Below are 15,703 nucleotides of genomic sequence, written 5' to 3'. Positions count from 1 at the left end.
AATAAAGATTTGATATTAAGATAGGAGCACTTGTTTTTTTAGCATTGTGTTGCGCTTTTTTTTTTATTTATGTATGAAATTCTCCACTATCATTAAAACACAATTTCTTTTTTTTTTTCTTCAAAAAATTATCTCATATTTATTTTATTTAATGTTGTTTCTTTTTCATTTAGTATTTTTGTTACACATTAAGGTGGTTCGATAGCTCAAAAATTGTTACATCAACTCAGGCGCAAAAATGTTTACTTATTACATAAGGCTAAGGAGGGGCGGGGTGAGGAGAAAACGAAACTTAGCAAAACGCTTAAAACTAAGAAATTTTTTATAAGCAGCTAGGGAAAGGGAATTGGGGAACTGGGATTAAATAATACACAAAAACTTATGCCCAAATATTTGCGCTAAAATTGTATTTTTGTATTTGCTTTTTTTTTGTTTATGCGTTTTAGGTTTTTGTTTTTGTTGAAATTCCATTTCAATTGATTTAGTTGTGATTTTGTTTTTGTTTTTTTTTGCTAATAATCGTTTAACTGTTAAGCTGCCTTCATAAAGATCATTGAGCTCGAGAAAATTTGTTTGAAATAAGTCTACTTAAAGTTAAATGTTTTTAAGCTTAATGAGGTGATTCCGAGAGAGTGAGGGTAACGGGGGAAAAAGGTGCTGAAGAGGCGGCAGTGTTCTATTGATATCAAAATTGTTGCATCATTATCTGGTAGGTAAAAGGATTTCTTATTGAGCAGCGTTTTAGGGAAGTCTTGAGATATAGTACTATAATCTGTGTTTTTAGGGGGAGATTTGGAAATATGTAGAAATATGTCTCGTTTTTTTTATTCGTTTTGATTGTGTTGGTTTGTTTGGTTTGAGTTTCTTTCGAAGAACGTTATTCAAGTCTTTCATTCTGGTGACATTTGTGACATTATACTCGTAAGTTATTTTAATGATAAGTGCAGTGCATACTCTTACACTCGAAACATATAATTCCGATATACAGTTCGAGAAGTCGCTGCTTTAAGTATATATAATATATATATAGTACGTATAGTAATAGGTTTTTGGTTTTGTTTTTAGCATTTTTTTGTGGTTTATATGCGAACTTGTTTTCTTTTATCTAATTAAACGTTTATAAGTAGGCCAAACATAACAGTATTAAAGCATTTCCATTTAGCATTTCGCTCAGTGTATACATGGTAAACTAATATCGAGATATATGCATGTATGTGTGTATAGGTGTGTGAGGCTATGTATGTAGTTGAGTGTGTGTGTGTGAGTGTAAATAGACGAGTAAATAGGCATTTTAATTTCGATTTCGATAAATACGGCAGGGAGAAGACATATATGATGTTGTATATATAGGTTCCTTATATAGAGATTCCATTCGGTAGATAATTTTGTTTTTGTTTTCGTTTTTTGAAGCCATTTGCGTGGGTTGGGTATGTACGAATATATATACTTTTATATATAGGTATGTATGTGGGTGTATATATGTGATGCGGTATATATGTATGTAAATATATATGTATGGTGTGTATGTACGTGAGAGTGTCTTTGTGAGGGCATCATATGTCTGTTCAGATACGTTTATATGTGTTTTATATATCGTATACGATACAATGCATACGCTTTGACATTTTAGCTGCAGATCATCATTTTTTCGATACCCTTGCAGAAGGTCTTATTTATTTTTAAGGAATAATCTAAAATTGATAAAAAAACACTTTTTTGAAGATATTCAAAAGTGAAGATTTAAAAGTATTCTAGTTTTTATTGTAAAATCTATAAACATAGAATAGTAATAGTATGTCGTTATACCAATCATAGCTTTTAGTATATTATAGTATTTGTCTATTTATTAAAAAATAGTGTTCTGTTTAAAAATACTAAATTAATATGCAGAAAAATACTAAAATATACTAAGATACATATTCGGTATGACGATATACTGAATATGCTATATACAATCAATATATACCAAATACTGAAAAAATACTAGATTCTCAACCAGAGTAATTAAGAAATTTTTAGTAGAATTTCGCAATGTAAAATTATATCTTCAATAACATATAGTATAGTCAGATTAAATACATTTTCTGTCAAGTCTTCAAAATTCAAGTCTAGCAATTTCGTATGACAATTGAAAAGCATTTATTCCGATCAAAGTCAATAGATTCATAAATTTAACTACATCACAATAGCGACGATCGGAATAAAAGAGAACTTATCGAAAACTTTTCACATTTCTAATAAATTTTTAAAATATAATTTAATTTTGAAGTATAATAAATTGGGGCTTTCATTTGAAGTTATATATCAGTTGAGTGAATAGAGCTCCTAAAGCCACATTTCTGCAAGAGTATTTCAACTTCGGCTTCGCCAAAGATACAAATTTTTCAGGTTCTCAAACAGAAGAAAATCTGCATTTAATTTTCTTAAGCAATTTCAAATTGTTTGGGGTACACATAAATATATATGTATGTTTGTTTCTTTTTGTTTGTATGTACGAACGAGTAAAGGATATATAGTGAAGGAGAGAGTATGTATGTAGTATGTAGGCTGGTTTTGTATGTTTGTATGAAGGTCATCTAATGGGCAGGAATGAGTACAGTTGCTGCAAATTTTTACTAAGAAGGTACAGTTACACTTGTATATAGGTTAGTTATAGAGCGGCTGCTATATCATAGAAGCTAACATTAGGCAGGTTCTTGGCGGTATTTTTAATCTTTTCGTCATTTTTTTTATACTTTTTTAATAATGAGTTTTAGCCGTGCATTTGCGGAAATGTATATAGTACTTTAACTTAACGTAGAACTCTCGAAAGGATCATCTTATTTCTCTTGCATTGATTTTCTCATTTCTTCTTCATTTTTTTTGGTCGCATTTTATAAAAATAAAAATTCGTTTTTTGTTTTCATTTTTTTTGATTTTTTTTCTTTACGCTTGGTTTTTGTTTCACGCTAATAACAAATATTGCACAATTGGAATCTAGAAAATATAATATAATGCGCTTATCAAATACATTATCAATCGATTGTTGTTGTTTACACATATCATTTTATATAGCATATTTTATATATAATATATATTTTAGTTATCGTTAGAGCCTAGGCAGATATAAGTAAGTATTATTAAATGGGGGCGATTAACATGCAGACACCAAAAAGGTAATGCGAAATTTGAATATCATATGGAATAATCATATGCTTTAAATATGCTGGGGCAAGCGAGGCGCTGCAAAGTGATCGAGGAGTGATCAAGAACTGGACAGAAAAAGCTTGCTTCGGCTGGCCGAATATTGAATAATCTTGCGAAGAAGTTGGAGATATAATCTAATCTATAATCTAGCCCCGAAATTAAAGAATTATGTGATTGGAAATATTCCAGAAATATTAAAATTTATCAGCGAATGATTTTTGGATTCAGTGCTTCCATAGAAGTTCTATATATTTTAATTTACTCTTATTTTATTTTTTATGAAATTGATATCTGACATCTGTTTTCTTTTCTTTGGTATTTTTCATATTACATCGATCATCTGAATACAACTGCGATTAATACGCTTTGATCAAACTATAAAGTAAAATATTATATAGAATACAAATTTTATGATATATAATATTTAAAAATATAATTTGATATTTGATCTTGAGTGAAAGTATGAAAAGAAATGTCAAACTCATACATGAAAATTTCTTAAACAATAAAAATGATTATCGTACATACATTTGTATTAAATCAAAAGCAACTATAAGATATATTGGTCAGAATGGATTGGTATCATAAATAGGAAACTGTTAGAAAAACTTACAGATTGAAATGAAGTTTAATTTATTTAGATAAATTACATATTTAGGGGAATTTTCCTAATAATTTGTAAATAATGAAAATAATATTTGGTTTACACAAGTTCGGACAGACAAGTTTCATTTTTTACTTTGTTAGAAATTCATAAGCATTTATTTATTTATCTCATTTATCTCAACCCCTCAGCAAGTTTATTTATAAGAAGAAACGATGGTAGACTCGACTCGAGGAAGACTTGCGCAGCCAAAGAAATCGTTCAGCGTGTTGTTCAGCGATCTCTATGAGTTACACTACAGTTTATACAGTTTTTTACAGCAGCAGGAAGACCTAAGAAATGTTTAGTATATAGAATTAAATAAACTTTTAGTTAAAGTTGAACTAAAACATTGTTTGTATTGCAGACACTAACAACGCCCTCAACTTGCCCCCTTTGGTAGCTGCAATGCTTAAGCTTCTTTGCTAGCCTAGACATTGTTTAAAGTATTACATTTAGTTTTTTTTTATGTATATATATATCGTACATTTACTAGTATATATAGTTAAGTATGCTCTGCGCCACTTGATCGCAATTTTGTCTGCCAAACTAAACTAGAATACAATTTGGTTTCTTCTTTGATGAATCTTGATTCTTTTTCTGGCCCTCTTGCGTCGCTGCTTATAAATTCGTTTCAGTTCTGTGCGGCGCCAAAGCACTGGGCGTGGCTGCCACAGCGCCCCCAGGCGTGGCCATTCTCACACGCTCCCCAACCCCCGGTCCCAGCAATCGTGTGTGTCGCATTAAGCGCGGAGCAGCAGCTGATCCACTGACATTTCCACTTCCACTGCCAGCAGTTTGTCCAGACGTTGTTTCGCCCCGCATCGACCATTCGTTCTGCTTGAGCAGAAACTGCTTCACATTGTACTCCATCTGGGCAATGTCCACATGCTGTGTGGTCGTATGCAGCTCCGCTTGCACCGAACGCGTCTTGTCCGTATCATTCGGATAGTATTTGTAGTTCAGGATATCACACGTCGGCTGTTCGGGACACTGCAACGCGGGAGAACTACCCGATGAGGAGTCACCCGTGGCAGCAACATTTCCTGTTGTTGCTGCTGCTGCTGGCAGCGTGGTTGTCGTATAAGCCACGGGCAGCCCCGAGCGTGTGGTGCGTCTGTAGTAGGTGGTGCAGAGCTCAGCTTTCTTGGTTGTCAGTTGCACTGTGGATGACACAGCTCCGGGACACGGTTCAGGCAGCGAGTTGCTGGTGATGTCTGTTTTGGGTGACAGCGAATCCTCGGTGGATTTGCCCGCATCCGCATAGCCATTGGTCAGCTGTTGGGGCGTTGTCTTGTAGCCCGAATCCATGCTCAGCTTTTCGATGGATATGGCATCCATGTGGTCGAGTGTGGAGTACGACGATTGACGCTCTGTCCCGGAATTGGAATCACTTGGCAGTGCTGGCTGTTGCAGTGCTCGCTGCTCCAGTTGCTGTGTGTTGTGCTGCACCCATTCGGCCACCCGATTCAGCTGCTGGCGTCGCAGCAACACACTCTCCTGATAGTCGATGGCATCGCTCAGCGAACTCGAGTGTGCCGAGTGCTTCGGGGAGGCAGCTGCTGTTGCTGCCACAACTGCGGCTGTTGTTGCCTCAACGGCAGCGCCAGTGGCATTTGTTGTTGTGGCAACTGTTTCCACTTGTTGCTGGGCCAACTTCTCAGTCTCTTTTTGCTCCACCTGCGGCTCCAGCACTGGCTGCAGCGCCACAGTCTCGTGCGGCGCAACAGATGCTTGCCACGCATCGACTGCGGCTGCCGCATTGCTCTCCTTCGACGTGATGATGTCCTTGCCATCGTTGAGCTCCTCGTCGAGCAGTCGCTCGCGTCGCTTGTAGATCACCGGCAGATGCGTCTCAATGGACTCCAGATTGTCCAGCAGTATGTTGCTCTGGCCGTTCTGCTGGATGCGCATAGCACAGAGACGTGGACCACGATACTTGGGATTCTCCGCCTACGAAAAGAGGGGAACACTTTAGTTTGATTCATCGAAGAGAATGAATTAATGAAAGCAAAAGCTTATTCCAAAAGAATTGTTAAGTCTCTTAGCCTCTAAACTATGCGTTTCTTAAGAATGATATTCTTTATCTGTAATTTCTAAAATGCTTCGTCTATGGTTAAAATAAGACAATAAGAACATCACATTATTAAAATTGAATTCCTAAACTTTATTAACTCTTTGTTTTTAGTAAATCTTTAAATCTATTATTTAGCTTATTGCTTATGTCAATAATTATTGTGAATGAATACAAAATATTTCAAAGTTTCATTTGGCAAATATAGATTTTAAGCGTTGGTCTAATTGAATCTGAATATGTACTATAGTACATAATAGTGATTAAATAAAAAAGAGGTATTCATACAATCAAAAAAGTAAGCTTAATTTTAATTATTTGAAATTTTAAATCAACATAAACCAAAATATAATTTTCAGTTTTGTATTTTATATATTATATTCCTTTATTTATAATATCAAGTTAATAAAAATTATAATTTGTGTTAACAAAGTAAACAAAACTTATATTATCCAAAGTAAATTATCAAAAATGAAATATTCCATGTCAATATTCATATTTAAAAATGAAAAATAAATGTATAGCAATTTCTGAATATTAAAGATTTATAAATTTGTTCTCATATTTTTGATTATTCTGTATTTTGTCAAGTTAATTTTTAGATTTGCATAACGTTTTATTTTTAGTCAAGTTTAGTCTGATTTTGACTAGTAGATTTTGATTGTAGTCTCTACTTAAAACTGTAATTTTTGTACAAATCCAGAAATAAAGCTATAAGTTTATTCGCTCTCTTTATAAGTTGAAATCCAATTTAATTAAAACATTTTTTCATTTGTGAACATTACCTTAATGGTCTTGATGAGATTCCTGTTGAATGTCTCGAACATTTTGGCGCCCTCGCAGCTGCTCGTCTTGTTGCTCCACAGACTCTGCACGCTGCCCGAGGTGTTCGATTTCAGCTGCGACCCACTGGCCACTTGAGTTGGCGTTGGCATCGGCTTCGCTGGCTGCGGTTCGCACACATCCTCCGGCTTCGAGGGCTGAGCGGGCTGCGACGGAGGCGGCTGTAGCGCTGTTTGCTCTGTCTCGAGCAGATTCGGTTGCGAGATGCCCGCCAGCAGCGGCTTACTGACCTCATCCTCCAACTCCAGTTCCTGAGCATTCGTGGCAGCTGTTGCCGTTGTTGCCTCGTACTTGTTGAGCAGTTGCAACGCTGTGCCGCCGCCATCGAGAAAACGCCGCTGATAGCCGGAGCGCAGTTGGCCCAAATTACTTGTCTCGAGCAGATACTTTTCGGCCGCATACGCACCCAGATGTGTGGTGGGATACATCATGGTCGAGGCGGTCAATTTGCTGGCCGCATAATCCTGACCCGCGGTGCGTTCGCAGAGTCTGTGATGACCCAGAATGGGATTCACCATTAAATCATCTTTCTTGGGCGGCGTAAACAGTTTGTCCATATCATTCAGATCCGAGACAGAACTCTTCGTCTCCGAGATGACCGAATCACTTGACTTCACCAGCTTCATCAAGTACGGACTGTTGGTGCGCGACGGTGAATTCAGATTGCTGTGACACCGCAAACACAGTTGAGTCAGCGGCTCATTCACAGTCGCCAGACTGTGAGGTGTTTGGGTTGCCACCGTGTAGGAACGTGAGACATCCGCCAGCACTGTGAGATCCTGTTTGCTGCACTGACATGTATCGCAGTGCTTCACATCGTTCGCTTTCAGCTCCTCCTCCAGAAACTTGGCCATCACTGTGGGTGAAATCATCTCCGGATCGGAGTTGTTGTTGTTGTTGTTGCTGTTCTTTGGTTGACCATTTAGTGTTTGAGTTGAGCTAAATTTGCTGCTGCTGTTGTTGTGTTTGCCATTTGTAAGGCTGTTGTTGTTGTTATTGTTGTTGGCGGTGTCCTTTGCGGTGCTGTTGTTGTTGTTGTTGTTGCTGGTTGCTGTTGCTGTGGCTTGTGGCGCATTGCCATTGGCAGCATCTGTTAAAGGTGCAAAGAGAGAAAGTGTTAGCTATGGAAAACTATTTAAAACTGTGGAAATACTTCGGGCAATGTTTGAGCTAACAAAAAGTGAATTTTATATACAGAAAATCATTTATATTATTGTCAAAATTGTCTTTATTAATACACAACTAAATGCTATTAAAATACTCTCAGTCAAAATCAAATTCAATTGTAAGTTAAGTCTAATTGTTAAATTTATTAGTTGAATAGTTGAAACTATCAAACGCTTGAAAAATATTTTGTATTTATTTATTTATTGTTGATCTTGAAGCCTTCAACTCAACATTTTTCAATAAATATCTATCTAAATTTAGTAGTTTTATTTAATTACTCAAGTAAAAACTTCAAATTACAAAAATAGTCGAGAGTTGTTGAATTATGTTTTCTTAATGATAACACAACTTAAAAGTGATTTAAATTATTTCCAGGTTGAGCTCAATTAAACCAATTGTTCAAACAGAAAACGAATGCATCTAAAATAACTCTTCATTTCGTTTAACACTTAACCATTTTGATTATATGCTTAAACTTCTCAGTTTACAAAATTCGCTTGCAATGCAAATTTCACCTCATTTGCTAAATGCAAATTAATTCTGCAGTTTGCTCACTTTAAAAACCCACTGTCAATTTCTTAGTCAATTTATATAATTTATTGCAGGACTCATTTATAACGCAAACATTGCCGAATATTTCCACAAAATGGCTATCGTAAATATTGTTAAAACAAACACATAGACACACGGTTAATTTAATACAAACCAAACACAAAATGTCGCAAAGTTATTTACAGTAAATTTGAGCTGTAATTGAAACTACACCAATAAATTAAAAATTAAATTAAAATTAAAATGAAATGAAAATAATGATGGAGCATTTACCATAAAGTATTTGCAATTAAAACCAAGTGTTGAAGTAACTGAGTGATAGGCTAAGAGATACTCTGTGTGAGCGTATTGAGTTAACTAAAGGTTTGCTTCTAAGCGATAGATGGCGCCAGTTACTCTTTGAGATAAAGTACTGCAATTTTATCTTGAATAAATATGTTTCTAAATGAAATTTAATGGTATTAAGAAATATTCTGCAATGAAAATAAATCTTGCCATTTTATTTACAAAGAAGGAAATTTAATATTTCATACAAAATGTTTTAAATTCAGGCTACGCATAAAAATATTTTCTAGCTTTTTCAGTTAATACAAGAGAACAGATTTACGAGTGTTTTGTATTTAATACAAAAATCGAAAAATATGTGCTTTTTGTTATCCAACCTCTGAAGCGTCATCAATACGTGGTAGAAATAAGAATAAATAATTTAAATGCATAAATTGAACGTGCGAATGAGTTTGATGCAGTTGATGATTAAGTTGAGCTCGAATTCGAAAAGGAATTACGAGTTGTGTGTGAGTGTGTGGCTGGGAAATAAATGAAAATAGAATAAATAATAATAATAACTACGCAATTGCATTTAAATAACGAAATTGAATTCGATTTGCGCTCGCAAAAAAAAGAGGAAGAGACATAAAGGATGTTGGGGGAAGGAAAATAAAACTAATAACAAAATCCAAATCAAATCAAAATCAACATGGTCTACTAACACTTACCGAGGCCCCGCATTGAATACACCATCGCGGTGGGCGGAAAGGGGCATGGCGCTGGCGGCGGTGAATCCGAGACCGGAAGCACTTTATAGGAAGCGGTGGTTGCCACGCCCACACCACTATTGCTGCACTCTGAATCCGAATGCGAGTTCGTCTCCAATCGCATATAGGCCGACACCTTCGATTGTATCTCAATTGGCAGCTAAAACGAAATGAAAACGATAATATTTGTGTTACGCTGCGTATACGTGATAAACGGATAATCGACACTCACCGAGGACACTTTCTGTGGCACAAAACTGTCCGGTTTGCACTGCAGCAATTGTATGGCAAGACTAATGTCGGCCTTGTAGCGTTCCTGCAAGAGCGAGAGAAGGAGACACTGAGTGAGTGAAACAACAATACAGCAAAGATAAGACAGTAACGGATGTGGAAAAGTCCTCTCATATGTGTGTTGTGTTGTGTTCCTCCTTTTGACACTTTTCGCATGCAAATGTCAAATATGTTTGCCTTTTGGTTTTCTCACCCTCCCCGCCCTCTCCCTTTTGTCATTTTACGCCCAAAACCATTTCTCAGCTTCTTTACACATTGTTAAACAAACTTTTTGTTTTTTTTTCTCTCTCAGTTTGTTGCTGTCGCTTTTGTGTTTTTGGTGTCAGCAACAGCCGCCAAAGTTCTTTTCTTATGTGTGTGTGTGTGTGTGTGTGTGTGTTAGTGTGGCACACAAAACTTTAGATGCTTCTTAAATTTTACAAATGCGCTGTGCACTCGAACTTGTTAAACAACAGCAACAGCAACAGTGACTGCAACTGGAACTGCAACGAGAATTACATTCTCGGAAAGAGCTCGACACTGAAAATACTGCACTACAAGTCGTATACAACTTTGAGTGCTGCTTCAGCTTTTGCTCAAAAGCCACAAAAATTGTTGCGATTGTCGCAAAAAGACATTTTAATGTCATCGTTATTGCGCATCTCAACTTTTGGCCACACACTTGCACTTGCAACAAAATTATGCTGTAAGTTGGAAAAGACGCAAAAGAAGAAGCTTTTAAGTCGCAAATACTTTTACAACTATTGCTTTTTTCCACTTCATTACTTTATACTCTAATATACCCCATTTGAACTGGTGTTATAGGGTATTTAAGCAAAAGCATCGACATCGGGAACAGCATCTGTAGTTCTACCGCATTGCTGACCTACATTATTCTCTAGGCAAAACAACTACAACAATGCCATGTTACAATACTGCGAGACAAAAAAGCATTGAGGCATTTCGCATCGCGTTTACCAACACTTACATGCCACGTCACACCGTTATTTTTTGTGTTTTTATACCAACTACCCATCGGGTTGAAAAGGGTATTTTAAGTTTATTCAAGAAATCATTTTATATGACAAAAAAAAGATGCTGAAGTCGGGTGTTAGTTATTTTGGTTTGAAATCTGGTATATGTTGTACCTTTAATATGGTATATTTTAAATGGAGTCTATAGATACGAGTACACAATATAAGACCTTAGGTGTAATATACACTAATGGTATACTCTAAATTTAGTAGTATATTAATATACCAAATATCGACTTGGGTATATAGTTTGTATATTTTAGAACATTAGTCAGGTGTTAGTTGCTTTGGTTGACAATATGGTATATTTTGTATCTTAAATGTGGTATATTTGGTATGTAGTACATAGAATATAGATATACAAAAGAAAACCTAAGGTGCACTATCCTTCCATGGTATAAATTGAATATAATATCACCATATTTATGTATTTAATATATTATTTATGTATATTTTAAAATCAAAACTGCTCTGCTTTTAGTATCTTCCAGTATATTGATTTTGTATATTTTAAGATTAATACCGCACTGTTTTCCTTCATTGAAAATAGGTAACAAGTATCTCATAGTCGAGCACACTCGATTGCAGCTTTCTTACTTGTTATTTTTTTGCTTCGGTTTCCCGTGCATTTTCACGCCGCATCGCAGTGAAAAACTGCAAAATGCCGCCACTTGCATTTGGTATGCTCCCTTTTTCTACTTCACTTCTTATTTTTTTTTTGATGCCCTCCGATTTTTCGTTTATCCTGGCATTTTATTACTTTTTTTGTGCTCGCTTTGCCTTGCAGCGATTTTTTTAATAGAACATAAAAGGAGGAAAGCGAAAATTATATATAAAAAGTGCATGCAATGGAAATGAAATAAACTCTAGCCCCAATGCCAGATGCAGCAGCAGCAACAGCAACTGTGCTGCATTCTATAGATATAGATATGCATGTTCTATATACGAAAATATATACTATATATCCATTTGGGGGCCACGGGAAGTTGGTCGCTGGGTTAGCGTGCGATTTAAAAAGCTGCGAAATTAGCTGCGATAATTGAAACTTGATTGACAGCACACGATAGAGACGCAACTTAATTTAATAAAGCACAAAAAAGAAATACGAAAACAAAGGGGGAAGCAAATTCTGTATAAAAGAATTTATGCAATAAATTCACTGAACTGAGAAAAAGCTTTTGTACGAATCAATATATTGCTGTTAATTAATAAGATCTTTTTTTCTGATAATTTTGTTTTTAATAGAAACTATAACATGTTAATCTATGTAATCAATCATGAATAGAGAGTGCACAGAATGGGGACAATAATTTCTGTATTTCTTACTACCCTACTATAAACTATCATATTTATGAATACAAAACAATTTATAAAATACATTTATTGAACTGAGCAAAAGTTTTTTTTAGGAATCAATTGCTGTTAATAAAGAATATTTTTTTGATCCAGGCAGTAGCCCCAGCTTACCAATTATTTTTTTAAAGTATTTTATTTTAATAAAAAATATGCAAATCTATTTAATCAGGCATAAAGAGAGAAACAAGCAGTAGAAAAACTATTATCTTTCTTTATTATTTAAAAATGTCCATAATTTTAATATAATTTTTAAATTGAATTTTGAGAACAGAGCGTGCATCCTGTTAATAAATAAAAACTTGAATTTAAGATCTATGTGTTAGACTTAGATAATATTCGAAAGACTTTGCACTTTTAATTTTTTTAATATATTCAATATAGTCAAGCAAAATATTCAATTTTAAATATATTAAAGGGTAGACAAAGAAAAAATAATTTCTTCCTTAGGGTCCTACAACTTGAATATTAATTTATTTATTCATGTAAAAGTATTTTTATTCCCTTGTTCTATCTAATCTCTGTTTTTTAATTTACACATTTATTTGTCTTATATTTTCGTAATATTTGTACCCTATGTTCTGTGAAACTTGATTACAAAGTATTTAATCGTAAAGTTCTCTCAACTAAAGCGTTCTTATTTGTTTTTAATATGGCTGCAATTGATTATTTGCTTGTATACTTTCAATTATTGACATTATATAGGCAAAAAATAAATTAGATTTAATTCATACGTAAATAGATCTACTTATTTCCATTAATGTATCAAACACGTTGGAAACTTCTCTCTATTTTTTTTTTAATTTAATTATTTACCTATGTTAGTAAAATAAACACAATTGTTAATGAAATACTTTCAGTTAACGCTTAGTGATTATTTTTATTATATAAGCTCATGGCCGAACAGCAATTTATTTTATATAAAACTTTCTTGTTCTATTAATCTTCTGCTGTCCTTGTACTAATATTAACAAGTGATTTGACGTAGTTAAGTGCAACTGAAAAAAAGCGTCCACTGCATTAGCATTAACAACGTCAACGTCAGCGGCAGCAAAAGGTCAGATGTTCGGAGGCCATGTGGCATACCTGAAAGCTAGAGCCTGTCAAGAAATGGCCAAGCCAAAATGGGAAAGCACAGGCTGTAAATTGTGGTGCAGTTTAAAGGCCACAAATACAGAGAAAGAGAGAGAGAGAGAGAGCGAGGTGCGCACAGGTCTCAAAGGTGCGACAGGAAGGGGACTCTTCCCAAGGACGGGTGCAAAATGCAGTGCTAAAATTTACGGCATTGCTGCATTGACCGGGGCAGGTTGCATCAATCACCATTCAAACTCAATAACATGGAACGCTTGGCGCATGATGCAAATAAATTGTTCAACTTTACACACTTTAATGAAGTGCCCATCGGGGCTGCCACTCACATAGAGCCAAAAGGAAGAAGGGGCGTTGAAGGCGTGGCCTGGATGCCTGGACAAGTGCTGTGCTAAATTTAAAACGTGCAACAGCGACGTGGCCATCGATTGAGTTTCGTTTGAGTTCGGGGTTCGGTTTTAATTAAACCAAGCGCGGTCAATGCATGTCTGCCATATGTGTGTGTTCACAGTGTATATGTGTGTGTGCACAGTAGTACACCACATGCATATTTAACATTGTTTGATTGTGTGTTGTTTGTTTCTCTCTCTCTCTCTCTCTCTCTGTGTGTTTGTGTGCATGGCAAAGTAATAAGGATAATTGAATCATTAGCGCGTGTTGCGAATTGTATGCATTTAATTTCAATAACTAAAATCCCCCGCAGCTGCTGCTCCAATACTCTCACATTTAAGAGACTTTTCCTAATCAAACATCATCAATGCAGCATTAATTGCACTTGCCATTGGGCAAAATGCATGACGCATACATGCAAAAACAAATATGGAAAAAACAAAACATGGGTTGTGGAGGGGAGGGGTGGGGAGAGAACCACATTCATAGGCCGCAAGTTTGATTGCCTTTTGTGCCGCTTTTGCACTGCGTCTTCTCTCTCTCATTTTTCTTTGCTTTCCTCTTTTTTTTTTGTTGTTTTTCATTGCCTCTGCCGCACTCTCTCTCACACTGTTTTTGTGCAATTTCACGCTTGTTTGCTGACCGGCGACCAACTGACCGCAAGCGAAAAGAAGGAAATGAGGGGAATCCCTGGGGGTGATTGCTGTTCGCTCGGTCGCAGGCTCGTTTTTGTGTTCCCGTCGTGGTTACGGCAACACCAACACCAACAGCTACAGCAACAACAGCAACAACAACAATGCTGTCATGCAAGGTGAGGTTTATGCAGACGCAGTGCCCAGAACCATGTCCAGAGGACTCTGTCATATCACGATATGCGTTGATTTACACGGCTTTGACAGTTAAGAAGAGCCGCCAACTCACTCACGTTGAATGTGACAGAGTGAAAAATGCTCAGACACGAAAGAAAATCCCAATGTTTCCCAAACAAGTGTCACAGCATTTGAGTTTAAATAAATCCGATTTTTATGATATATGAAAGTGGATAGCAAATTGCATTTAAATAGAAGAAAGGATAAAAAACAAATATAGATGTGTTAAACAATAAACAATCAAAATTTAAGAACTTTTAATTTTGATTTGACATTTTCAGTCAGGATTTAGACCTATTAGCAAATCTAGAATTATTATAGAATTTTGATATTGTTTTAAGATTTTATTTTCGGAGTCCAACTATGACATTATATAAAATTGTCAAAAAAGTCAATAAAAATACGGCAAGACTTTTTTGACAACCTTATCATATGTCATCACAATTCATGCATTTTCATATTTTTTAAAAAATTTTCTTGATTTTATTAGGTTTTTTTCTGACGTTATAACTGCTGTGATTGAAAACTTAAATATTCAACGAATATAATTAATTAAACGATCTGCTTGAATATAAATCATATGAAATCATATCAATCACCAAAATTAAAGCGTAACTTCATTATTTAAATTAAAATCACTTTCGAAATAAAAAGTTTTTATTTAATTGCTTCAATTTAAAACCGAACTGCATTTCATTTATTTATGAAACATGTCAGCTTGCGCAGCATGATGGAAAGCGCTGTCAATCGTGACGAATTCAATTGAATGTCATTTCATTGCATTTCTTTTTGCTTTTTTTGGCAGAAACTAAAAACTGAATACTTTTGATATTTGTTTGTATCGGTTGAACACACAAAAAGAAATGCGAGTTTGTGGTGAATACAGAAAGCTGTCAATGCTAACACTTTCAAAAATAATATTGCTTTAGACACGAAGAAAGCGCAATGCGATTAAAACAAATTGAACAGTTAAAAAAGCTGCCAAATTGCATTGAAGAGTATTCAAGAGTATTCAAAGAGAGCTGTCAAAATATTAATTGAAGTGAAGTAAAGTTTGCTTTTGAAAACGAGAATTAAGCGCGAAAGTTTTCTCGTTGTGAAAAATTAAAAACTGGTGAATACAATTTTCTTTTTATGAAGAAGAAACTGTAAACTATTGTATTAGTACAGAATATTCCACTGAACTTACTAAATCAAAT

General features: G+C 35.2%; 1 protein-coding gene across 2 annotated transcripts in view; it reads right to left on the bottom strand.

Moving 5' to 3' along the window:
- Window positions 1–3,943: 3,943 nt before the first annotated feature.
- The window catches only part of LOC133841313 (uncharacterized), a 53,137-nt gene continuing 41,377 nt past the window's right edge, over window positions 3,944–15,703 (bottom strand). The window contains exons 3-6 of one of the 2 annotated variants that reach the window (XM_062273701.1): window positions 9,732–9,815; window positions 9,455–9,659; window positions 6,689–7,836; window positions 3,944–5,782 (exon numbers count right to left, since the gene is read on the bottom strand). In XM_062273701.1, coding sequence (XP_062129685.1) covers window positions 4,451–5,782; window positions 6,689–7,836; window positions 9,455–9,659; window positions 9,732–9,815 — 2,769 coding nt within the window. In that variant the 3' untranslated portion in view covers window positions 3,944–4,450. The remainder of the gene's footprint in view (window positions 5,783–6,688; window positions 7,837–9,454; window positions 9,660–9,731; window positions 9,816–15,703) is intronic. The other variant, XM_062273702.1, reaches the window with a different exon arrangement.

Source organism: Drosophila sulfurigaster, chromosome 3, assembly GCF_023558435.1.
Source record: "Drosophila sulfurigaster albostrigata strain 15112-1811.04 chromosome 3, ASM2355843v2, whole genome shotgun sequence".
In the NCBI taxonomy this organism is placed as follows: domain Eukaryota; kingdom Metazoa; phylum Arthropoda; class Insecta; order Diptera; family Drosophilidae; genus Drosophila; species Drosophila sulfurigaster.
This window is presented reverse-complemented; position numbering and strand designations above follow the sequence as displayed.